The following is a 25,613-nucleotide window of genomic DNA, read 5'->3' as shown; positions in this document are numbered from 1 at the left end:
CGCATCTGTGTTTAGACACTGCACGCATCTCCCGTCGGCCTCCTACTTCCTAACCTTTAGTTGTTTAGTGTAGCCCCAGAGATTCCACAGGCCTCAGGCCTGCTTTCTAACTCTCACGTGGTACTTCTACCACTTTCTTAGTACATGGTTTGTGAGGCCCCTAGGGCATAAAGTATACTGTGCAGAGGGGTTGTGTTTAGATTAAATACTTCTATATTTGATATATACCTTGTGTGGTGTCCTTTCATTTGGTATTCAAGGGATTATATATGGTAAAAACAACTTGCTTAACTCGCCTACTGAAGTCTTAGCCTGAAGGCTGCTGGTTCATGCTACCACTAGGATAGCTTTCTATAAGGTTGACTTTACAACCACCATCAATAAGAGGGTTGATTAGACTGGTGCAAGGTGCCCACTAGAAATAGTGGACATCATATGCCAGGTATATATATATATATATATATATATATATCCTACATCCTACTGGCGGTCGCCAGTAGGTAGTTATAGTTAGGGTCGTTTTCCATAGGAAATCCGCAACATTCTATTGGGAATAACTTTGGCGCCGAATGAGGTATCTGCCTGTAATTTTCCTTAACTTTGCCTCGCTGCGCTCCGCTCCTTCCCTGAAAGTTTCGGGGGGATCCGTCAAGCGGGGGCCGAGATAAAAGGGGGGTCCTAAAACGTGTTTTCCCCATGTTAATTTCCATAGGGCGGTTGGACTCACTTTTAGCCCAAACGGCTGAATGGATTTCCACCAAACTTGGCAAGATTGTAGGGACTGGTACCCCGATGTGCCTTTGCTATGTCTCAAGATATATGCTCCAGTGGTTTTTACGAAAATTAACTTTGAAAAAATATATATTGGGCTATATATATGTTAGAGCCCAAATGTAGCCCAATGTAGCCCAAAGATGGCCACCAGAGACAAAAAAAAACAAATGTAGCCCAAATATCAGCCAGATGTAGCCCAACTATAGCCCAATGACAGAATGTCCCAGAGTGTTCTAAAGAACAACTAGAACGCTAACAGTCTTACTTATGACAAAAGTATGGCACACCTGAAGTCATCTTGATTGGAATACAGTGGTAACACTTAATACATTTAATTTGAAAAGGAACAAAATGAGGGGTTTCATTTTGCCATAGAAATTTTATATATATATATATTCACTGAAAAAACCATAGGTTACACACCAGTTATAGTTAAGAATTAGCATTTAAAAAACCTTTGAAATTCACTGAAAAAACCATAGGTTTCACACCAGTTATAGTTAGCTGGAAATTTTACTCGCATAAAACCATTGAAATTCCCACGTTATATAGTTAGCTGGAAATTTTACTCGCATAAAACCATTGAAATTCCCACGTTATAGTTAGTTGGACTCACTATAACTTGCACGTCAGTAATGCACTGCTGATGACGTCACATATTACATCACTCATGCATATATTTAAATATTTAAATATTACTCGCTAAATATGTATTCACTAAGATACACTTAATAAGCCAGTTAACCAATCAATTTTTTTAAAAAAAACATTGTCATGAGTGATGTAATATGTGACGTCATCAGCAGTGCATTGCAGACGTGCAAGTTATAGTGAGTCCAACTAACTATAACGTGGGAATATATATATATATATATTTCTTTTTTTTCTTTCTTTTTTTTTGGTACAAAGGACGCCGCACACAGCTACTTCAGTTCACAGATTTACTGAGCAAGGCCGTCAGGCTGAAACGCGTTGGTGTTAGACTGGGCACTGAAATAAATCTGTGAACTGAAGTTGCTGTGTGCGGCGTCCTTTGTACGTTTTTGGGCCATTGGTCTGGCCCAACGCCGGCACCTGCTGGAGAGCGATCCTGTTACAAGACCACATTGCGCTCCCGGGGCGCGTACCGGGGAGCGCCCCGGTCAGCGCAATTTTGCGGCACGCCCCGGGGCGCGTACCCGGGAGCGTCCCGTTACCGCTATTGCCGCGAACGAAAACATCCTCGTGACGTATCGCGTAGCCGCGTCCGTGTGATACGTACGGCGTAAGCGCGCCCGGAAGCGCCCACGCGCATACGAACGCGCTACGTAAGCGCCCCGGGACGCGCCCCGGGGCACGCCCAAACACATCGTGACGTATCGCGTAGCCGCGTCCGCGTGATACGCACGGCGTGAGCGCACCCCGGAAGCACTCGAGCGCATACGATCGCGCAATGTAAGCATCCGACGCGCTTACGCGCCGCGCCCCGGGGGCGCGTAGCGTAAGCGCTTCGGGTCATGTGACTTGAAAATAACACTTTTTATTGGTGCAGAACAGTTTTGGTTTCCAGAATGAGAAAGCCCGGGTCATGTGACCTGAAAATAACACTTTTCATTGGTCCAGGACATTTTTTCCATCACAGTGGCAGTAATCAAAACTCAACACTTCACCTGATGCAAACACTGCATCTTAGCCCACTCCGGACCGGGGGATTTAACAGCCGAGGATAAGAGCCTCAGCAACCAGGATTCCGCTGTACCGAAGTAGACTCGTCCGTCCTCATTCGGATTTCAAAATCACGGTTTCTAAGTCAACAACCCTCAGCTTTATAATCCCAAAACACACACTAGAAGGTTCAAGAGCCTTCCCCTCTGCGAAAGGAAACTTGCTGGAACTGGGCCAGCTTCGAGGCAAGCATTCCACAGCAGGAAGGAGTTCCCACGTTCCCTCTACATTCTCACATGCTCCAGCCTTTATCTGACGAAACGTATGAAAGCCTTCCAGTGTACATTAAACAATCTCTCACAAAACAATCCTTGAACGTGATTAACCCAACAACTTGCAAGCCTGTCTGTGAGCTCAGAAATCTCAAGCAAGGCAGAGTTAGAATTCAGGATGACATGAGGCCATGTCAAAGCCAATAGTAAGAAATTAATACTACTTGCCAATGTACAACACAATGCACATTTGTGCACAACTACTTATAGTATCAAATACTTTCTCTCTCAATGTACAACATAGTGCTCATTTGTGCACCACTTCTTATAACACTGCACTTTGAGACCAAAAAGTACATGCCACACCTCTCTCTCTCTCTCTTTCTCTCTCTCTCTCTCTCTCTCTCTCTCTCTCTCTCTCTCTCTCTCTCTCTCTCTCTCTCTCTCTCTCTCTCTCTCTCTCTCTCTCTCTCTCTCTCTCTCTCTCTCTCTCTCTCTCTCTCTCTCTCTCATATGCGCGTCCCACACGTTCTGTTCTTGGCAAGCTGCTCTACTGTGACAGCTCCCACTTCAAAACTACGAGGAGAGATCTTCAAGAGAAACAAGGCATATACAGGACATCATACATTCAGGCTAGGATCAAATAACACACCAAAGTCAATTAAAATGATGGTAGTCAAAGGTCATCGCGTGGTGTCAGACCACAAGAGTGCCTCTAGCACTACAGTAGGGGAAGTTGTACATGGTATCTCCCCCTCCATGTCGGATGCCGTCTTCTGCTATGGCCATGTCCTCTGGTTTGAAGGCTCCCTTCTTCATCCAAGTTCTGTTGTACTGGTCTTTCCTCTCCGTCCAGCAGGCTAGCAAGTGGCAGAATGGATTTGCAAAGGCCTCGCCTTCCTCTCTGGCCACTATCTCCCTTGGTATCAGTCTATCTCGTGCGTTGTGGTGTAGCAGCTTACGTCTTCGTCGCTGCTCCCCTCATGTGTGCGCAAAGGTGCCTTCCTGCTTTTTCTGTGTCTTGGTTGGGTCAGCACCAGGCTGCCTTGGTCTCTAATTTCATGGTTAGCCCCTCTCCTACATTGGAAATTTGGTGAGGCTTGGATCCTGGGCAGAAGTCTCCTCAAATTCTACCTCTGACTCTTCCCCGATTTGATGCCCTGTGCCTACCCGCGCTCTCCTCATGTGGGGGATGTGCTGCTTTGTTTCCTCTCTGTCCTTCCCGTGTGTGGGCTCTTTCTCCATAGCTCATGTCTTTCTTCCACCTCCCATCTAGGTTGCCTCCTTTGCTCTCAGATATTCTTTTTAGTTGGGTTTTTTCTTCAAATTCACTTTCTGTTCTTTCCTTGGCTACCTGGGCAAGTCCTGTAGCTGCACCCTCGTCTTCGGATCCTCCTTCCTCACTCCTGCTAGCGGTATTGCTGTCTAGACCGCCACGAATCTCCCTGACACACGTGTGTTCACCTAAATCAGTGAATGTGCGTGTTCTCCATACTGCTGGGGTTCTATGTCCCGGGCGCCACCGATGGGGGGGGGTCGAACTTCTGGGAGCCCTTGCACTGGACTGGGGTTGCTCAGTGACTGCCTGGGCCTGCTGGCCAGTTAGTCTTTCATGCCTGGGCCTAACTGCTTGTTGTCCAGTGGGAGTCCCTCCGGCTTCTGCTATCGCTGAAGTGGAATACTCTAATGCTGGAAGAGCGGGAGAGAGCACCTCCATATCTGCATATGATGGGGAGTTTGCTGTTTGTACTGCAGGACTGTTGATCTGGGATTCTTCAAAGATGGCCTTGAAGTTGGCTCCTGAACGAGGGCCCGCCTCAAACAGTTGTAAGCCTTCTCAAGATGATGGCCGACCTGCTAACATCTTCAACTAGTCCACTACATTAAAGCTATTTTCTTGATGTTTCAACCCTTGATCTATGTCTCGGTGAAAGTGGCTGGGAGGCTTCTGGGCCTGTTGGTCTCCTGCATCCTGCTTGAGGACCACGCCAGGTGGCACATGCAGGATATGCAGTGGGACCTGAAGTCTCAGTGGGTTTGGCTCCAGGGGGACTTGTCAGAGACTATCCAGGTATAGAAGGAGACTTTAAAATAACTGCAGTGTTGGCTGCTTTCCTGGAATTTGAGCGGCTGCAGACACATATCACTACCTCACCCAGAGCTGATGGTCATGATGGATGCATTGATGTTTTGATGGGGAAATCCTGGAGAGGTAGATACCACAGGAATCGGAGGACTGTGGTCTCTGGCGGAGACTCGCCTCCACGTTGGTTCAATAGAGTTGCGAGTTATTAGCTTGACACTAAAGTTGTTCCTCCCGACCATCAAAGATAAACGGGCACAGGTTCTTATGAACAACACACCTGCTATGTGGTGCTGCAATTGCGATCATGGGTCCTGTGCCAAGAGGTGCCACATCTCTGAAAATGAATAAATGATCAGGGTATCTCCCTGGTTGCGCAACACCAAGCAGGATCTTTGACCGCTTGGGTGAACTAACTCAGCTGACGCTGCTAGACAAATCCTGAATGGCAGTTACACTTGGCGATAGCACAGGCCATCTTTCAGCAATGGGGAGAACGCTGGCTTAATCTATTTGCCACCGCAAAGAAAGCAGAGTGTCCAAGATTTTGCACATTGGTGTTCCCAAGGCAGCTCTCCCTCGCAGACGCCTTCCGCCTGCATTTGTGATTACTCATGAGCACCATTTTGGCCCAGCCTCTTCTGCCCAGAGTACTGAAAAAGATCAAGAAAGACCAGGCCCAAGTCAGCCTAGTGGCTATGGACTAGGCAAGGCGAGTGTGGTAGCCGGAACATCTAGCCATGAACACATGTCCTCTGAACCACCTGCCCCTTCGGGCGGTCCTCCTGTCGCAGCAGCAATGTGGGGTCCGGCCCCCGAGCATGCACAACATACACCTCCAAGTGTGGAGATTTGTTGCCAACAGTTGCTTTGATGGCTTTTGACCTTCCTCCTAAAGTGGTTGGTATCATCTTAGCAGCCAGGCATCCATCCACTAAGAATGTGTATGAGGAATGCTGGGGAAAGTTTGTTGTCTGTTGTTCCTCCTATAACCAAAACTCCTGAGGCGGAAAGCCAGGAGAAGGTATAACTGTGATCTGTATTTTTACTTGTGTTTGTACTATTTTAAAAAAACTCACCTGATTGATTGCACTCGGGCACCGTGCAGCGGAGCTAGCGCTGTCACGTGACCCGCTTCCACCTAGATCTTTCCGCCGCCATCACGGGCGAGGCCGCTGGCCACGCCCACTTTGAGGCCCCGCCCCCCCCAACCACCCTCCAGGCACATACTTTAATGTGTAACTTCAGGAAGCGCAGCGGACGAGCGCAGCGGGCGCGCCGTTTGCCCGCCAAAGGCGCACCTAAGGCAAGCCCGTCTGCGCCCGTCCGCGACGGGCCGGGACTAGGGGCTACGACCCCTGGCCCTCCACCCTCTGGTCCGTTGTACACCTACTCTAGGGGAGCTCTCCTCAGACTCAGGTCACCACGATGTGCACATTGCACTATAATGAATCCTTACCACGTCCCTTTCATTTGCCCAGCTTGCTACAGACTTGTCTCCAACTCGGACGCTGATTAGCTTAAATTGTAGATCTTTAGTCAAACATAAGAGGGAAATCTTTGATCTTCTCGTCTCTGAGGAACCAGCAGCTCTATTCCTCACTGAGACATGGCTAAAAGATCATTCTGACCCGGATATTGCTGCTGCTCTCCCTGACAACTACACCTATGTTGGAAAAAACAGAGCCTTGAAAGATGGTGGAGCGATAGCTAAAGTTTATAACAGACGGTACTCTTGCAAATGGGAAGACTTTGTATTGCCTAACTGCGAGGCAGGTCTTTTTAAGCTTTCGCTGTCTCCCAATTTCACTTTTTCCGGGTTGCTCATTTATCGCCCCCCCCCCGGCCCAGCGAGTGCATGGGCCGCCACTCTTCCTGAGTACATAGCACCACTCATCCAGAATTCCACTAACTTCTCAATTCTTGGTTATCTCAACCTACACCTAAATGATCCCTGTTGCTCCATCAGCAACAACCTCTTACAGGACCTGGCTTCTTTAAACATTACCCTACATAACTCTGGTCCTACGCATAAAGCAGGGTATCTTCTCGACCCTATTCTTTCCAATCTTGAAATCATCGACTGTGAGACCTCCTTACCGATCATATGGTCTGACCACTTTATGGTGACTTTCACTATTACCAGTGGTCGTCAACCCAACATCCTTTCGAAACCTACCGAATCCAGACTATCTAGAAATTGGAATAAACTAGACATGAAGAAACTCAACTCCCATCTTGAGAACACTAGACCATTTACGGCAGTTACTAGTACCGAAGCTACTGAGGCTATAAATGCCTGGCTAGCACAGGCTGCAGATACATGCCTACCCCAACGCATGCAAAAGCACAATCTTCACCATCCGCCTGCACCCTGGTTTACAGCTGCCTTAAAAATAGAAAAAAACATCTGTAAAAACCTTGAGCGCAAATGGCGCATAAAATATGATCTTTGCTCCAAGCAAATTTACAAAGCTGCTTTAACTAAATACCATTCCTTATGTAAAATTGCTAAAGCTGAACATGTCAACACAACTATCCTTGAAGCACAAAACCGCCCTAGAGCACTTTTTAAGGTAGTACAGAGGTTGTCGGGCGCACTGTGTCAGCCCAAACCACCATGCTTAGATACTGCACAATGCAATTCATTGGCTGAATTCTTTATCGCCAAAATCGATACCTTCTATTCCAATTTTGAGAAATTTGTCCCCCCCCCCCTTGCTGCCATACCTGCCCGTCCCGACCCCATCTTCTGACCATCCCTTACTCCTGGTCAGTCGACCCCCCCCACACCTTCGAAACTTACGATCTCCTGTGACTCCAGGATTCCACAGGAAACCTGTTCTCCTGCTTCACAGTTGATCGATACTTGGGATCCATTTAACATCACGACTCTCTCTGATATTATCAGCAAAATTAGATCCGGTGCCCCACTGGACCCCTTTCCTCCCCAAATACTAAAAGGGTTGGACAATTCTTCCCTTGCACTTATTATGGATCTTCTCAATGCCTCCCTTAAAGAAGCTACAGTACCCTCTGCATGGAAACATGCAATGATAGTGCCTCTGTTAAAAAAGGCTAATGCGGACCCTAGCATCCCATCTAATTTCCGCCCAATCTCACTTCTTCCGGTTTTCTCAAAAATCATGGAAAAGCACATCAATTCCCAACTGTCAACCCATGTTGAAGTAAGTGGAATTTTACATCCATCTCAATCTGGTTTTAGATGTGGTTTTTCGACAGAATCCACTCTGCTAGGGGTCTCCGAAAACATCCGGTGCCGAGTTGATAGGGGGGAAACCGTGGCACTCATTTTGCTTCATTTGAGTGCCGCATTTGATACGGTTTCCCACCCCATTCTTATCAATGCCCTTAGATCATCTGGCATCACCGGCACAGCTCTCAACTGGTTTGTTAGCTTTATTTCAGATCGCACCATTCAAGTTTTCTCCTCCTCCTCCGCTTCTCAAACCTTCACATCGGCGTACGGTGTTCCGCAGGGTTCCATCTTGAGCCCCTTGCTCTTCAATTTGTATGTCAGACCTTTGGCTACTATTGCGGAGCAAGCTGGGCTCACCATTTACTCGTACGCCGATGATACCCAGGTCATCTACTCCCTTTCCTCTGATTCTCACTCCTCTTCCTCTTCCCTCCGTACAGGACTGAGCAACATCGCAGCTTGGATGTTGGACAACAAACTGCAACTGAACGGGGGAAAAACAGAACTTCTTCTGTTTGGTCACAACACCACCCTATTGGGACCCCAGCACTGGCCTTCTCAAATGGGCCCTTTACCCACCCCGTCAAAAACAGCACGTAACCTCGGTGTCATTTTTGATGACCAACTATCCATGAAGAACCACGTGGTCAAAACTTCCTCCACTTGCATCACTATCATTAAGTGGTTGCGTAAGATCATATTCAAATTAGGCTGCATGGCGTTTCAGGCCAGGACTGGCCTGGCCCCTCTCTTTATATCTTCAGCCATCAAATCTTACGTCCCTGGCAGAGACCTTCGTTCCTCGGCCCAACATCTTTTAGCAGTCCCTCGCTACAGAAAAAAAAACAGGGCGGCTCCAAATTTTCTACCCTCGCCCCCATGTTCTGGAATTCCCTTCCCTTCCACCTTAGGTCTCTCACCCAGTATTCCATTTTCCGCAAATCACTGAAAACATTTTTATTCACTCAGGCCTTTCTGTCTTAAACCTTTGTCCCCCTCTTCAGCTTATGTCTTAGCGATTGACTCTGCCTCGTAGGCTGTTGCTATCTCAGCGCCAAGAAACCGCTCAGGTGTATGTTGCGCTTAACAAATATTTTAAACTTAAACTTATATGGATGCTTCCCCTGGACACTCAGAAAACCGTGGTCCAGGCTCTCATTACCTCTAGACTGGACTACGGGAACATCCTTCTCCTGGGAGCCTGTAAAGAGGTGACGCGTAAATTGCAGACAGTCTAGAACATGGCTGCGCGACTACTCTGCAAATTACCTAGTACTTCCCCTACCTCCAACTCCCTTCGCTCCCTGCACTGGCTTCGAATTGAAAACCGGACAAAATTTAAGGCCCTCTGTATCATGCACAGAATAAATACTGGCCTAGCTCCACCTTACCTTAACTCCTTGATACAACAATACTATCCCCCTCGCAATCTACGTTCTTCTAGCCAACACTTATTTTCAGTTCCCAGAATTAAAAAAGCCAGAGTGGGTGGCTGCTCTTTCGCCTGGCTTGCCCCCTCACTCTGGAATTCTCTTCCTCTCCAGTTACGAACCGAACCCAACTACCTTAGGTTTCGTAGATAGGTAAAAACCTGGTTATTTAACATCTAACAGTTCTCTTCCGACCCTCCCCTCTCATCTTTTTGGTTTAACGCCGGGAAACCTACGGGTAGCTGAGCGCTTTATAAACTTAATTATAATATTAATAATAACATCCAACCACAGTTGTCTGACATTTTAATGTCCTGTCTTTCTTTAGCCCAGCAAAGCTTTGCTGTGGCAGCAGTTATAGGTACACTTTTCGCCCCTTTCAAACTTTTTACTTCTATCGGATCAGCCATCACTTTCCAAATCGCCAGTTGTGATGCATTTTTTGAAAGATCTGATCTGCTTTTTCCCCTTAACGCCATTTGTTATGCCGCAGGTGGACTTTAATATGGTACTTCATTTGGGACTCACTTACCCGATATGCACTCCCTTCAAACCAATGCACACCTGTCCTTTGTCTCCTCAAGATCCAAACGGCATTTCTCATTGACATAACATCTGCAAGGCAAGTCTGTGAACGTCAAGTGTGGTCTATGGTGCAACCATTCACCTCATTCTTTCCAGACAAGCTGGTCCTCTGGATACAGGCAGTATTCTTCCTAAAGGTTGTAATGCCCTTCCACAAAGGGCAATCCATCACCTTGCCTTCTTTCTCTACACCCTCTCACCCCACCAAGGAGGAAGAAAGGCTTAATTGTCTGAGCCCAAGAGGGCCCTGAATTTCTAGAACGACCAGACCAGGTACTACCGACGGGATGGCCAACTTTTCGTTGACTTCTCTGGAGCAAAAAAGGGCAGATCGGTGCAAAAGATTACCATCTTCCAATGGATTTAATGTATGTATTAAAATCTGTTATGGCCTAGCCAAAAATCAACGCTCAGAATGCCAGGGGCTCATAACTACCTGCACCAACTCCCTGGCTCACCTGAAGCATAGCAATATAACAAGATCAAGAACAGAGGCCAGTTTGTACACAAAGGAACTCAGACTGATGAAATGTCTTTATAAATAACTAGGGGGCAAAAAGAGAATGAGTACGACAATGCAGACAGGAGCACGTTCAAATCTGACCTTCAATTTAACCGCCAAATGTGCTCCCCTGGTGGACTGCATCGATACCAGCACCAACAGAAAAAAAAACAAATTCTTCGCCATTGTGAAGGATTTCACCTCACCAGTAGGCACCTCCAAATTGATCATACCCTGTGCAACAATCTCACTCACTCACTTCAGCAAGGAAACCACCACCATTTACAGAAGCTTCAGCCCACAACCAGACCTCAACAAATGCCTTCTGATCTTATCCAAAGAGCCATTGCTAACCCCATGGCCTATCATCACACCAGAAGAAACTGCCGCCACCATGAAGTCCATCCACTCAGGGGCCCTATTGGATCCCTGCCTCCACCATGCCTACTCCAGAGGACTCCAACTCTTCAGTGCTATGCCCACACCCATTCTAAATGCATCAACTCTACTGCAGCCTTCCCAGAAGCTTGAAAACTCGCAACTTTCCTTGCATTGCTCACCAACTACAGACCGATCTCCCTGCTACTATTCCCAGCCAAGGTCTTTAAGAAAATCATCAACAGACATATCACTGAATACCTCAACAGTCACTAACTCCTGTACACCACTCAAACTGGTTTCAGATCCAACCACAGCACAGAAACATCCCTTATCACTTCCATGGATGACATTTGCATGGCTGAACACAGGAGATCAGGGGCCCTCATCCTCTTGGACCTCTCCACAGCATTTGATACAGTTTCCCATCCCAACCTCATCCACTGCCTACACGACATCAGAATGCAAGGCCATGCACTCTATCTGCTCCTTCCTGGCTGAAGGGACACAGTCAGTCAGCTTGGCTCCATACACCTTGGATGCCCATGACCTCATCTGCAGAGTTCCAGAAGGATCCTCCCTGAGCCTGACCTCTTAAACACATATTTGACTCCTCTAGCCAGCATCATCCGTTCTTACAACATCCTCTCCCACGCAACTCATTCTCTTCCCTCACATACAAAACACCCTGTATCCTGATCAAGTTCTGTGCCTGCATGACTAAAATCGCCTAGTGGGTAAATAGCATCTGCCTGAAGCTGAACACCGACAAGACTGAAATGACGTTCTGTGGGAGAAGTACTTCACCATGGCACTCCATCTGCTGGCCAGCAGAGCTAGAGCCGATGCCCACCCACTGCAAGAACCTGGGGATCATCATCAACAGCATACTCGACATGACCGCCCAAGGTCAGTCGTCACTGCCTCATGCTTCCAAACCCTGAAGATGCTGAGTAACATTTTCAAGTGGCTCTCAACCAGCACCTGGATCACAATAATGCATGTCCTTGTCAGAAGCAAGCTAGACTACAGGCACACCCTGTATGCTGGGATCAATGATAAAGTTTACATGAAGGCTGGAGACCATTCAGAACTCGGCGTCCAGAATCACTCTCCACCTCCCATGCCGCACTCACATTTCACCACACCTGAAGGAGCTCCACGTCTCTTGCTCCCCATACACAAGTGAGCAAAATGTAATTGCCTCACCCACACTTTCAGGGCAGTGCATAATACTGGGTAAGCAAACCTCAACAATCGCTTCTATTATCTCTAACCTTCTAGACTTCTCTGCTCGTCCGGACTGCTACTTTTACACATCCACACATGGAAAAACAGATCCGGAGATCAAGGCTTCTCCTAAATTACTTCTAAAGTGTCGAAAACCTGCTGCTTCACATAACAGCCTCCTCCTCACTTCTTGAAGTCTGCAAATTGCTGAATACTTGGCTGTTCAAGTAGTCCCATTAGGGCCTAGGCTTGGTTAGACTAATACCTGCTCAGCACCAAGATACCCTCCCAGGTGACAGTGCACTCTATTAATCGGCATAAAATAACTTTCATCCACACCAAAGGCTGCTACCACTATCTGGTGTACCAGTTCAACCAGCTTATGTGGATGGATTTTCCCCTCAATATGATGATCATTTTTATTTTGACCTAGAAGAGGCGAGTGGATTGGATGTTTCTCATGATATGGGCTCTCCCCCTGGGCTTTCTATGTAAGAGTCCGCTTCATTCGTCCGTCATTAGACAATCCGGCTGCAGTACTGGACTTTCAATTAGCTTCTGTTGTGGTGAAAACCAACATCCTCACCAAAGTTTTAGAATCCATACAGACTTCATCTGAACCGTAACTGCTGTTCAGCGAAGCCCTGACACCCCCATGGGAACTTGGGCTACATCCTGCTCTTACCCACCTGATAAAAGACAAGTGGAACGATGTAGTGAGAGGCATAATCAATAATGTTCTTTACAAAGGGGTGGTGAATGGAAAATTCTGAAAGAGTGATCTTGGAGCCTCTCATCCCTTGCATCATCCAGCTTGAAATATGTGTCCCAGTCCTTCATTTCTTTAGGTGGTTGCATGTGGGGCCCATAAGCACGTTTGTTTGGACCAGAACTTGTCATCTTCAGACCTTGCCCCAAAACAAGTGAGAGCAAGGCAGAAAAATGAGGAGGAGGAGGAAGCGAAAAAAGACTTGAACACAATGACAGGAGGAAGCAGGAATTAACAAGCATTGTTAAAGAGAATAGGTCTTGGCGTTGCAAGTGTGTTTTTACCATGGTGTAGACCAGCGTGGATAAAATTTAGTGGCATAGTGGACAGTGGCATAGAGTGGAGTGTTGTGAAGTGTCATGGAGTGGAGTGTTGTGGTGTGAGTGCCGTGGTGGGGAGTAGAGTGGAGCATAGTGTTGGGGAATGGCATAGAGTAGAGTATCTTGAAGTATAGTACAGTGTGTGGAGTAGCATAGAATGAATTGCAGAGTGGAGTAGTGTTGTGGCGTAAAATAGGTGGTCATCAAAGTGGAGAGGCATAGAGTGGAGTAGGGTGTCAGAGTAAAGTGGCATAGACTATTGTGGAGTGCCGTGGAGGGAGTAGTGTGTCATAGAGTGCCAGGTAGTAGAGTGACGTAGAGTTGAATAAGATAGAGTGGAGTAAAGTGGTATGTAGTGGCATAGAGGGAGTTGCTTGCAGTAGAATGACATAGAGTGGAGCGGAGTGTCATTGAGTTCAGTACAGTGTTGTGGAGTGGCATAGAGTGACACAGAGTGGAGTGGAGTGTTGTAGAGTGGAATGGAGTGGCGTGGTGTAGAATTGCACAATAGAGTGGAGTAAAGTGGGGCGGAGTGTCATAGAGTTTTGTACAGTGGAAAATAATGGAGTGGCGTAGAATGAAGTAAAGTATCGTGAAGTGGCAAAGCGTAGATTGGAGTAAAGTGTTGTGGTGTGGCGTGGTATGTAGTAGAGTGGAGCTTCATAGAGAGCCATGTAGTAGAGTGACAGGGAGTGGAATGAAGTGGAGTAATGTAGCATGTAGTGGCGTAGAGGGAGTTGCTTGCAGGAGAGTAGAGTGGAGTGGAGTGTCATTGAATAGTGTCCTAGAGTGGAGTTGCATAGAGTGTCACAGAGTGGAGTGGAGTGGAGTGGAGTTTCACAGTAGAATTAAATAAAATGGGGTGGAGTGGCATAGAATGGAGTGTGGTGATGTGGAGTGGAGTTTCACAGTAGAATTAAATAAAATGGGGTGGAGTGGCATAGAATGGAGTGTGGTGATGTGGAGTAGAGTGGAGTGGTGTTCTCAGAATGGAGGGACGGAGTGGAGTGGTGTGGCATTTCTTTGAGTGGCATGTCATAGAGTGGACAAGAGTGGTGTTAATTGAAGGCGGCATAGAGTGGAGTAGAGTGCTGTAGAGTGGAGCAGTGTGGAGTACCAATCAGTAGATTTGTAGAGCACTGCTTGTCACCTGTGAGGACATCCAGGAGGGCAGGGTTCAATTGATTAGCCAGGTCTTCAGGGACTTTTGTAACTCTGGAAGAGATGGGGGATGTCCGTAGACGAAAGGGTAGCTCGTTCCATGTCTTCACTGCTATGTAGGACAAGGAGTGACCTCTTCAGCTGCTATGTCGGATGCAGGGGTGAGGGTTAGAGAAAGGGATGCAGAGCGAAGTGTCTAGTGGGCTGATGGAAGTGCAACTAGTGGTTCAAGTAGGCGGGTACGCAGGTATGTAGGGCCTTGTACGCATGAGTCAGGAGCTTGAATTGGCATATTTTCTGTACAGGGAGCCCGTGGAGTACCCTGAGGTAGGGAGTGATGTGGGTTTATGTAGGGAGAACCAGGGCGAGTCTGGCTGAGGCAAACTGTATGGTCTATAGTTGTCGGAGGTGAACTGAGATGCCTGCGTAGAGAGTGTTGCCATAGTCCAGTCGACTGCAAATGAAGGCCTGGGTGCATGTCTTGAGCTTTGGGGTAGCCCTTTGAATATCTTACGAAGCATGCAGCGGATGAAGAAGCAGGAGGAGAAGACTGGGTTCACCTGTGTCATCGTGGTTCGTTTTTTTCCAGAATGATGCCTAGTTTCCTAGCGTGGTCAGTGGGGGTAGGTCAGAGTTCTGAGAGCCACTAGGATGCATCCCATGGGGAGCTTTTGTTTCAGAAAATCGGTACCTCTGTCTTATCCGTGTTGAGCTTAGGGCAGTTGTCCTTCATCAAGTTGCCGACGTCTGTCATGAGGTTATTGATGTTTGTTTTGCTGTTGATGGTGTCTTCGTAGAGGGAGAGGATGAGTTGTGTGTCGTTAGCGTAGTTTATGATGTTAAGTCCATGGGTTTTGGCAATGCTGGCCAGAGGTGTCATATAAGTGTTGAAAAGGGTGGGGCTGAGGCTGAGCAAGGGTTCTTGGGGTCCTCCACAGATTATTTCCTAGGGTTCAGAGGTGAAAGGGGAAGGCAGATTTTGTGCATTCCTCTGGTGAGGAAAGAGGCAATTCATCTGAGAGCAGCTCCTTAGAAGCATATGTTGTGCAGCCTTGTGATGAGTGTGGTTGGAGACCATATTGATGGCTGTTTAGAGGTCTAGGAGGATCAAAACTGCATTCTCTCCCTGGTCGAGTAGGACTCGGATGTCATGGGTAGTCGTGATGAGGTCTGTCTTGGTGCTTTGGTTGCTGTGGAATATGGATTTGGGGGAGTCGAGTAGGAGGTTCTGTTCTAGATGTGAGGAGAGTTGTTGGTTGATGGTTTTTCGAATACTTTGGCCGGGAACGGCAGCAGGGAGATCGGTCAGAAGTTGTTGAGTTGGCTGGAGTCTGCTGATGGTTTCTTTAGTAGACTTCTGCATGTTTCCAGTCCTCAGGGAAGGTAGCAATGGCATTTAAGGTGTTAAATAAGGTGGTGAGTATGTGGCTGATTCTGGTTTCGCCAAGGTTGAAAGTGTGGTGAGGGCATGTGTCGGTTGGGGCCCCTGCGTGGACTGAGTTCATGATGGAGGCAGTGTCCTATGGGGTGAGCTTACTCCATTTGGTTAGTTGAATGTCTGTAGTGGTAGTGGGGTCGTTTTGTTGATTGAAGAAGTCGGTGGCATTGGACTGGGGTTTGAAGTTTCTGTAGATGTTGGCGATCTTTTCGTTGAAGAAGTTTGCAAGGTTGTTGTAGAGTTCCTATGAGGGGTTAATGTTAATTGAGTTCTTTGCTGTTATTGGAGCTTCATTTGATGCATGAGGCTAAGGCCCTTTTCTTCAATTCTATAAACTGTCTGTGGTAGAGGTTGAGGGCTTTCTTGAAGGCAGCCTTGTCGGTCGTGTCCTTGGTGGTGCACCATCTCCTTTCCAGTTGTTTACAGTGTCATTTAGCGGTACTGAGGTCTTCAGTGTTCCAGCTAGCCTGCTTGGTGGACCTTCTGTTGATGTTGCCGTTGTGAGTTACGTTGTTGGCGATTGAATTGTTGAGGTTTCTGACATTCTGGTCTGGATTGTTGGAAGGAGATGGAGTGGGTGTTGTTGAGGGTGTTTATTCATGTGTCCTTTGCTACAGGTGCGGTTGGGCAGACTGGGGGCTTAGGTTTGTCAGCTGGTGATGTTGAAGTGGACAATGGAGTGGTTAGTCCTGGTGAATTCCATGGTGTGGCTGTACCTGATGCGGTCCCTGAAGATTGGGTATAGCGTCTGGCCTATGGATCGTTTTTCTTTTTTTCATGGATTGTTTTTTTTTACTGTAATGATTTTAATTAATTATACAGTTAATAAAGTACAAGCGTCTGGCCTATAATCTGTGTGGGGTTGTGGACTAGTGGGATGAGTCAGATGATATTCATGCTGTCAAGAAGGTTGGTAGTGTTGATGTCATTGAGATAAAAGTTGAGGTCGCAGAAGAAAATGTTGTTGTAGGAGTCTGGTGACGGAGGCGATGAAGTCGGCGATGAAGTTGCAGAAGGCTGGACATGGTCCTGGAGGACAGTAGGCGAGGGTGCCCCTGATGGTGGTTTTGCTGTTTGGAGTCGGAATTTGAGGTGTTCCATGGCTGGGATGGTGTGCACCATTTATGGTGGTGCATTGGATGGATTCCTTGTGTATGATGGTGATGCCTCTATCAGGTTTGTTGATGTGGTCACCGTGGGTGATCTTGTATCCTTCCGGTATTGTGGTGGCACTCTGGGATGCAGAAGTGGGGTTGAGACAGGTTTCAGTGAGGAAGAGAATGTTGAGTGTGAGGGTAGATGAGCTCACAAATTTTGGTGGTATGTTTGCATAGTGAGATTGTGTTGAGGAGGGCACATGCAAGTTGGTGTTTTTGTTCAGTTGGTGTCTGTGTTGTGTCCGGGGTGGGGCTGGTCGTTGGCCTGGTGTGTGTGCTGTGGCAGTCGGTGCAGGGTAAAGGTCCTTCCGTGGAGCCTGGCCATTACAGACAACACATCGTCCACTGAAATGAGCATTACATTTGCACAACAGTTACAATGCACAAATGATAATGTGTGGAAATGTCATCACCTAGTGTGTTGGTTTGTTTTGATTGTATTAAAATGTTTGTTAGCACCTCACCCCAGAATTACAAAACAAATGTGCTTCGATTGTGCTTTCCTATTTCTAATATATTCTGAAATATCTGCACATTAGACATTTAAATTGTGTTGTGCGCTAGAAGAAAGCCATTCCTTTGGTAGCAGTGTGGTCACATAAATCCTCTCACTTTGAATACTGAGAAAGAAAAGTGAAAACCAAGCTCCCTCAGAAGACAGAGCCTGACAACTTTGTCTTTGAACGTACATCAAATGTGACGAGATAAGAACAAGATTTGAAAACATGTTTACAAAAAGCGAGCACTTGTGAATAATACAGTAAATAGACTGTGCTCCACAGGAGGGATTAACTAAAGCCTGACTGCCTAAAACAAACGAAGCCAGCAAACAAAAAGCAAACAACTTTGGGTTGCAAAACACAAAGCCAATGGTAAGCAATGGGGGAAATGCATTCCTAGGCAAGATTTCGGAATGTCCCCAAGTATTCTGGTAGGCTTTGCCCTTAAAAGAACTTTAGAGAGCGAGATAAAGGGACAGGGAGAGTAGGGTGGTGGAAGAAAAAGGCATATGATGGAATCAAAACTAGCCAGCCCCGATATCAGTCTACCTGGATATTCAGCAGCGCGCTTATGGCAAAAAGTTTGAGCCTCGACACCAACTCTTATGCAAATTAAGCACGGACGTGTCCTAATATGGGAGAAGTTTTAAATGTTCATTCTGATAATTTGAGGTTTGAAAAGTCTAAAAAGATTGGATGTTCAATAGAGCATTGCATATAAATTAGTTGTTTCTGTTTTGTCTGCAGCTCTTTTGGATCTTCCAGTCCAGCCTTCCACAGAAGTAATGGGTTTTGGACATGGCTCTTCATCCTCAACCCAGCATCTTCCTTTCCGATTTTATGACCAGTCAAGACGTGGCATGAGTGATCAAACAGTACAACGGTCTGTGTTTGCATCAGTTGATAAGGTTCCAGGTAGGATATTTCTAGGCCTTCATGTTATTTTCAAGATTTTGAAACAAAAGTTGCTATTGAGCTTCTTGAACAAAACTTCAGCACTATCCTTAGATAAAATTTGAATTTTGATTTAAACTAGGTAACTAATTATTGTCATTTGTGCTTCTTCTTACATCAGTCTTTTTGTTAGTGTAAACACTACAAATTAAAGCATAAAAGATCTAGATAATATATGATATGTAATTCTGTTAAAATGTGCATGTTACTTAATTTCGAATTACTCACTCTTGTTTTTTTAATGATTAGTTTTAAAGTTACATTAACGGGGGCGTGGTCAAGATGGCGGCGAGGTAGGACGCTTGTTTCCAAGCTACTGCCTGTCGCCCGCCCGAGACAGCATAGCACGGCTCCCTGGGGGCCTACTTGGCGTGGGATTGGCACTGTGAACCCTCGAGGTGCCCGCCGATCCATCTGGGCTTGCAACTGGACTCCTGGCGGTGACGGGGCCGGGAGGATCGGAGGGGCGAATCCAGCTGGTCGCGTGTGAGCGGCCTCGAGAACGCGGTGTCCGGGAAACGTGACACCGAGGCCAGCTTCTTCCCTCTTTGATCGCCCAACTGGCCCCCTCCATAACTTTGGCCTAACGGAGAATTCCCGAGGGCCCGTGCAGCGATCTGAAGACGCAGCAGCTGCTGTCGCTGCTGGCGGCGCTGTACAGCGGAGGCACTGGGCCATATTGGTCACCGGCCTCGAACGCACCAGCCGTAGAGAATACGAGGGAGGCGGCGACGGCCTGCGTGAGCCCCGAGACCTCGGCGCTGGCTGGCGCCTGCGGCTGACTGTGCCCGGCATGGACTACGAAGTGTTAGGGGGTGCCTGCCTGCCTCAAGGGCGCCCCTGCCTCGTGGACACTTAGGTGTTGACTTCACCGCCTTTGGCTTATCACTGGAGGCTGCAGGGAGGGCCGTGTGCTGCTGAGACCAGCGCCGCTGGTGGAAGATCGACTGGCATCCGGCGGAATTGGCCCGCGGCTCGGGGCCAAGCGGTGGAGAGATTTGCCTGGGGCGTTGGAGCCCGACACACACGTCCGGACGAAGGAAACCTCACCCCAAACCCCTCCCCCCAGCACAGGTTGAGTGCTGTCCACAACCCGGCCCTGCAGGGGTGGGACGCGCAGATCCCCGGCTCGGAGTGGGAGGGGAGGAAGCCCGCACCTTTGCACACTACGCGTTGGGACGACAGGTGAGGGCTGGGCAGTTGGGGGCTGGCTAGAAGACGCACTGACCTGTCGGGCCAGCGAGTGCGGCGACGCTCCATACAAGGACCACCCGGACACCCTACAGGCTTGCGAGGGTTCTTTCTTGGGCCTCTCCTGCGCATCGGTCGAGTGCTGCTTGCGGCCGTGCCTTTGCTCCAGCGGGCTGGGCCGCGCAGATCCCCGGCTCGGGGTAGTGAGAGCCTCGGCGGGCTGCTACGGGGCAGTGTCGCGACGCAGGAGAGCTCAAGTGTCTGGGGTCTGACCTGGAGACAACACGACCCCCCCCACGCAGGACCTACAACGGGCTTTGCCCGCCCACTGATCCTTCATCACAGCAGCCTGGTTTTGGGGCCTCTCTCCTGGGGGCGGCTTGGTCTGGCGGGCCTTCATCACTGGCTAGCATCGGCACACTTCCTTGACCCCCGCTGCCCTTGGATCTCCCGCGGGCCTGCTAGGCCTTGCCTCCGTGATACCCAGAACGGTGAGGCTGGTGGCGGGCATTTGTGGCGACCCAGATGGTCGATCTTGCCTAGGGAGTGAGACTTTGCGCCCTTTTTGAACGCATTGAGGGATCCCGGGGCCCCGCACAGACGGCATGTGGTGTTCCCTTCAAGCCTGCAGTGCCTGCATACCAGCTGACTCTACGGCCCTGCGCCCGTCCCTTGGGCGACAGTGTTACACTAACCCTGAGGCCTGCCTATAACACGCTACAACATACTCTAGGGGCACTGTACGAGCTCTGCAATTTTGTGCTGCGCCCTCCACTGATAGGGGCCTCCTACAGTCAGTCCTGTGTCCACCGAAGTGCTAACCTCCCCCCCCCCGTTGGGTAATTGCGGAATGCAAAAGAGTATGTCCAAAGCCAGAAGCGTTAAGGGGAAGCCTCTGAAAGACATCTTTGGCCGCGCACAATCCAATCCGGACATGGCAACTACAGCGCCAGAAGCCGAGTCGTCTAAACAGCCTGGAGCCTCCAGGGATGAGCCCATCACGAAGGCTTTTCTGGAGTTGCTCTTCTACACGCTGCGAGAGGATATTCAGTTGGTGAAGGCCAAGTTTGCCACGAACTTAGAGGTGCGCCGGGATGTTGATAATATCGGAGAACGAGTAGCCACGCTAGAGGAGAAAAGTGATGCCACGGTAACAGAATTGACAACGCTACAGCAAGAAGTCATTAGTCTGCAAACAAGCCAAAACATGGACATGCAGCTGCATCTGGAGGACATCGAGAACCGATCCCGCAGGCATAATATTCACATCCGTGGGGTGAGAAGCTCTGACAACACCAAAGACCTGTTTGCCTTCACCACCAGCCTCTTCCGGCACATCTTGGGTGACTCCCACACAGTGGAGGTTGTTCTAGACAGGGCACTCAGGGTGGGTCCCCCCGTGGACCTTATGCACCACCTGCGGACATCTTAGTATGTGTACAGTACTTCAAGACTAAGGAAGCTATCCTATCCAAAGCGATATCTTTGCACCCGATCTCATTCCAGGGCCACTCACCAGTGCTGTATCAAGACATAGCCTTGGTCATGCTGCAGAGACGCAGGCAGTTCCGCCCTGTGACCCACCATCTGAGACAACAGGGGATCTCATATTCCTGGGGGCACCCATTCTGCCTCATTTTCCAATTTAACAATAAACTGCACCAGCTACGCTCACTGTCGGCCGCCTGCTGGGTCTGACGCCTCGAGTGCAGATGCCACACCGATGACACGAACGAGAGATCTGATATTTCCCCGTCAGGCTGGCAGCGACAAACCAGGAGAAGGCGTCCCCGGAGACCAACTGCTTCGGAAATTGCGCGGAGCCAACAAGATACCCTGGCTACTGCTACTGAGGCCCTCGCGGGAGAGAACTCAGATGACAAATGAGGGCACCAAAAATATTCCCAAATGAGAGCCCTTCTAACGTGTCCTTGCTGGGTTTGGGCGGGTGGTGGGGCGTTTCTCCTCATTGAATGACTATGGTCCTTACATAGTTGACTATCCAGATGTCCTGGGACGGCGGACTTTGTATGGAAACTGTTATTGCTCATTGGGTGTTTGGGTTAGAGAGGGTTGGGTACGCTTTGTTGTGGGTTTTGGGGTTTCCCCCCTTTTTCTCCCCGGGGTTTTTCCTTTTCCCTTTCATTTCTGTCCTTAGCTGGGTGGGTCCCCCTGTCCACAATCCTCCATGCTTGCTAGCGCACATCGTGCTCGAGTCCGCCACTGCGGCTTTCCCACCGCACTATCCTTGCGCCACGTCGGCTGGGTGGCCGAGCCAGATTCCCTTCTTCCTTCTATACTAGATGGCACACAGTTCTCTTTAGGTATTGACCCTCAATGTCCGAGGACTGAACAACCCCATTAAGCGACGAGCAGTCTTGAATCTACTGGAGTACTCGGGAGCTGATGTCTGCCTCCTTCAGGAGACTCACCTACTCCCAAAAGACCACCCTAGGATGAAATCCTGAGCTTTCCCCATACAACTATTCTCCTCACTCTCCACCAAGTCAGCTGGGGTAGCAATTTTGGTTTCCCGCTCCTTCCAAGGTAAAGTGATTCAGAGAGAGGCGGAAATCAAAGGCCGTCTACTCACCTACCAATTCTTAGTTGCTGGCGTGTCCCTTATAATAGGGTCGGTATATGGGCCCAATGAAGGCCAGGATAAATTCTTACACAATGCACTCATTGACGCCACAGCCAATTTGGAGAGGCGCCTACTTCTGGGGGGGGGATTTAAATCTGGTCTTCGATAACCTTACTCACTGTTCGTGTCAGCATACTAGTCAAGTGGGGGCCCTCTCGCGGGCTGGCCTTGCACACATCCAAGATTTGGGCCTCGTTGATTTATGTCGATACTTCCATCCCCGTAGCCGGTCCTACACCTACTACTCGGGGGCCTACAAGATGTACGCTAGGCTGGACTATTTCTTGTGCTCTACTCCGTTAGTAGCCTTAGCGACGGACGCTGAAGTCCTTACAGCGTCGCTTTCAGACCATTCCCCGGTAACGGATTCTTTCTCCTTCCCACACACTCAGCCACCGCAGCGACATTGGCGCCTCCTTGACTCACTTTTGCATCAGTTCTTCGTCACTGATCAAATTTGGACCGCTATATCGAACTATCTGACCCTCAACGCCACTGCAGACACTTCCCCGGTGACACAGTGGACTGCCCTTAAGGTTGTCCTCAGGGGAGAGTTCATAGCCATCTCTGCGGCCATCAATAAAAAACGATCCCAGAAGCGTGCCGAGCTTACACAACGAGTGGCAGAGCTGGAGCAGATGCATCAACGCACTGGTGCAGCCAGGGCCTGGCAGCATCTCTGTGCTAAGCGGAAACAACTTGTGGCGCTGGACCCAGATAAAGCTGAATACGCAGCCCTCCTCCTACGCCACTCCTATTACACCGGGGGAGATATATGCGGCCGTCTTTTAGCGCACAAACTTCGGGAAATGAAGCAGAAGCAAGGGGTTCAAACTATACGTACACCTGGAGGCATCCTCGTCTCTGACGATGTTACTATAGCAGAAACCTTCCGGGACTTCTACGCTAGGTTATACTCGGGGGACTCTCTTGATGCAGTCCATAGCCGGGATTACCTCGATGACGCACAGCTTCCCCCTCTAGACCCGGCTCAGGCTGCACACTTGGATTGGGCGATTGGGCTGGAAGAGGTCATCGCGGCCATTCCGCGCCTCCGTCTGGGGAAATCGCCCGGCCCAGATGGCTACTCTGCAGCCTTCTATAACTCCTTTGCTCAACCCGGGGCCATCCCGGTGAAGATGCTAGAGGCCTCGATCATAGTCTTCCCGAAGCCCAGGAAGGACGTCACTACCTGCAGTGCGTACAGGCCGATCTCTCTGCTTAACATCGACATCAAATTATATACGAGTATCTCGCGTCGCGATTAGCACCTAATATGCCTCAACTAGTGGCGCCAGATCAGGCAGGTTTTATCATACAGCGCCACACCAGCGACAACACAAAACGGGTGCTCCACCTCATAGAAGCAGCGTTGCGCGTTTAAACGGACTACATGCTATTGGCCATCGACGCGGAAAAAGCCTTCAACAGGGTCCACTGGCCCTACTTAGAACAAGTGCTGCAGCAGTTCGGTTTTGGGGAGATTCAATGTACCCGTATTCTCAACTGTTATCGCTTGCCTCGAGCCACGGTGCGGGTCAATGGCCTGATGTCCTCCCACTTCCCTATAGGCAGAGGCACCCGACAGGGATGCCCTCTCTCCCCCATTCTTTTTGCGCTTTACATGGAGCCCCCCGCACGCAGAGTTCGACACCACCCCCTCATTAAAGGGATCAAATTCGGGGTGGATGTCCACAAAATCAGCTTATACACGGACGACAACTTGCTCTCCATCACCGACCCTGCTCAGACCCTGTGGGCCCTTTTCATTGAGCTGCATAACTTCGCGCAGGCCTCAGGGTTTTAGATTAATGCAGACAAATCTGTCACCCTCAAAATCTCTTTACCGGAGACCACATTGACCAACCTGCAGGAGGAGCACCCTGTGGTCAGACGCCACGGTCCCCTACCTGGGAGTGCAACTAGGCCCTACCATCCCAGCTACCGTAACGGCTAACTATGACAAACTTTGCGCGGAAATTCGCCGGGAATTACACAGATGGAAGCACCATCCCTTACGGTGGTTCGGCAGAATAGCTGTTGTCAAGATGACAATCCTCCCCCAGATACTATATCTGTTTCAAACTCTCCCTCTGTGCCCCCCAGCAGGCTGGATCCAACAAACCCAGTCGGAGCTGGCCCACTTCTTCTGGCGAGGCCGACGGCCGCGGTTCAAGCACGCTATTGCGGTCCTCTCCCTGGAACAGGGAGGAGTCGGTGTACCAGACCTGCAGCTCTACTTTTATGCTGCGCAGCCCCGCTATCTGGTAGAGTGGCACCGCCTGGAATCCAAGAAACACTGGTTGTTTCAGGACCAGGCGGTTGCTGGTATGCCATTACAGGGTATCCCCTTTCCCTGGAGGAAACACCGCCCTCTCAACCTCTACGCTTCCCATGTCACGAGTACACTCTTGGAAGCTTGGTACCGCACGGCTATTTCCCATAGGTTATCATCGTTTCCCTCTCCCTTGACTCCATTGTTCAATAACCTCGACTTTACTCCGGGATTAGATCCCAAAGCATTCGCGAACTGGCGGCTCTCCCCCTGTCGGTCCCTGGAACATCTATTTGATTTACAGGGCATCATCCCATTTCCACAAATTAAAACAGGCTATGGCATCCCAGAGATGGACAGAATCCATTACCTGCAACTTAAGCACTGGGCTCTCCAACCCCAAATTAAACCGGGAGCCCAGAGATTTTTGACCCCTTATGAGAAGTGGCTGGTCACGCAAACATCAGACAAGAAACTAATCTCAGATATATACAAACATCTTCTCGCGGCCAACATCCACACCTACAATGCAGGTCGGGCAAGATGGGAACGAGACCTAGGTAGAACTCTCTCACACAAAGAATGGAGTGGCATATATTATAGGGCGCTGCACTCAGCCTATCACGCAGGACTCACGGAGACACTGACCAAAATTGCCACTTACTGGTATCACACACTAGAGCGCCTACACCGTTTTGACCCCCATATTAGTGATCGCTGTTGAAGGGGGTGTGGTGAACTAGGCACCTTAGAGCACCTGTTGTGGAGCTCTGATAGACTCCAACCTTATTGAACCACAATATTAGACGACATTGACTTTCATCTTGATACACAACTCCCACGTTTCCCAGCTCACGTCCTCTTAGGATTGCCCAACCCACTGACATACCCCCTAAAATCCATAAGAGGCCGTCTTATTGCCATTGCTCTAGGGGCAACTGCCCAGAACATACTCGCCCATTGGCGCTCTCCCCAAGCTCCCCCACACGCGGGCTGGTTACAAAGGCTATGGTTGGTGCTGGGGATGGAGAAACGATCCCTTACTTTGGCGGGTAGGGGGGACGAATTCCCAGAGCTGTGGCGACC

General features: G+C 49.1%; 1 protein-coding gene across 3 annotated transcripts in view; it reads left to right on the top strand.

The window, feature by feature from the left end:
* Window positions 1-25,613, top strand: part of CLEC16A (C-type lectin domain containing 16A) — a 654,120-nt gene that overhangs the window by 539,569 nt on the left and 88,938 nt on the right. For all 3 annotated transcript variants that reach the window (XM_078663155.1, XM_078663154.1, XM_078663156.1), the window contains exon 21: window positions 18,211-18,378. In XM_078663155.1, the coding sequence (XP_078519281.1) occupies window positions 18,211-18,378 (168 nt within the window). The remainder of the gene's footprint in view (window positions 1-18,210; window positions 18,379-25,613) is intronic.

This window comes from Lissotriton helveticus, chromosome 10 (genome assembly GCF_964261635.1).
Source record: "Lissotriton helveticus chromosome 10, aLisHel1.1, whole genome shotgun sequence".
NCBI lineage: Eukaryota > Metazoa > Chordata > Amphibia > Caudata > Salamandridae > Lissotriton > Lissotriton helveticus.
Note: the sequence above shows the minus strand (reverse complement) of the source record. Positions and strands in the feature narration are given on the sequence as shown.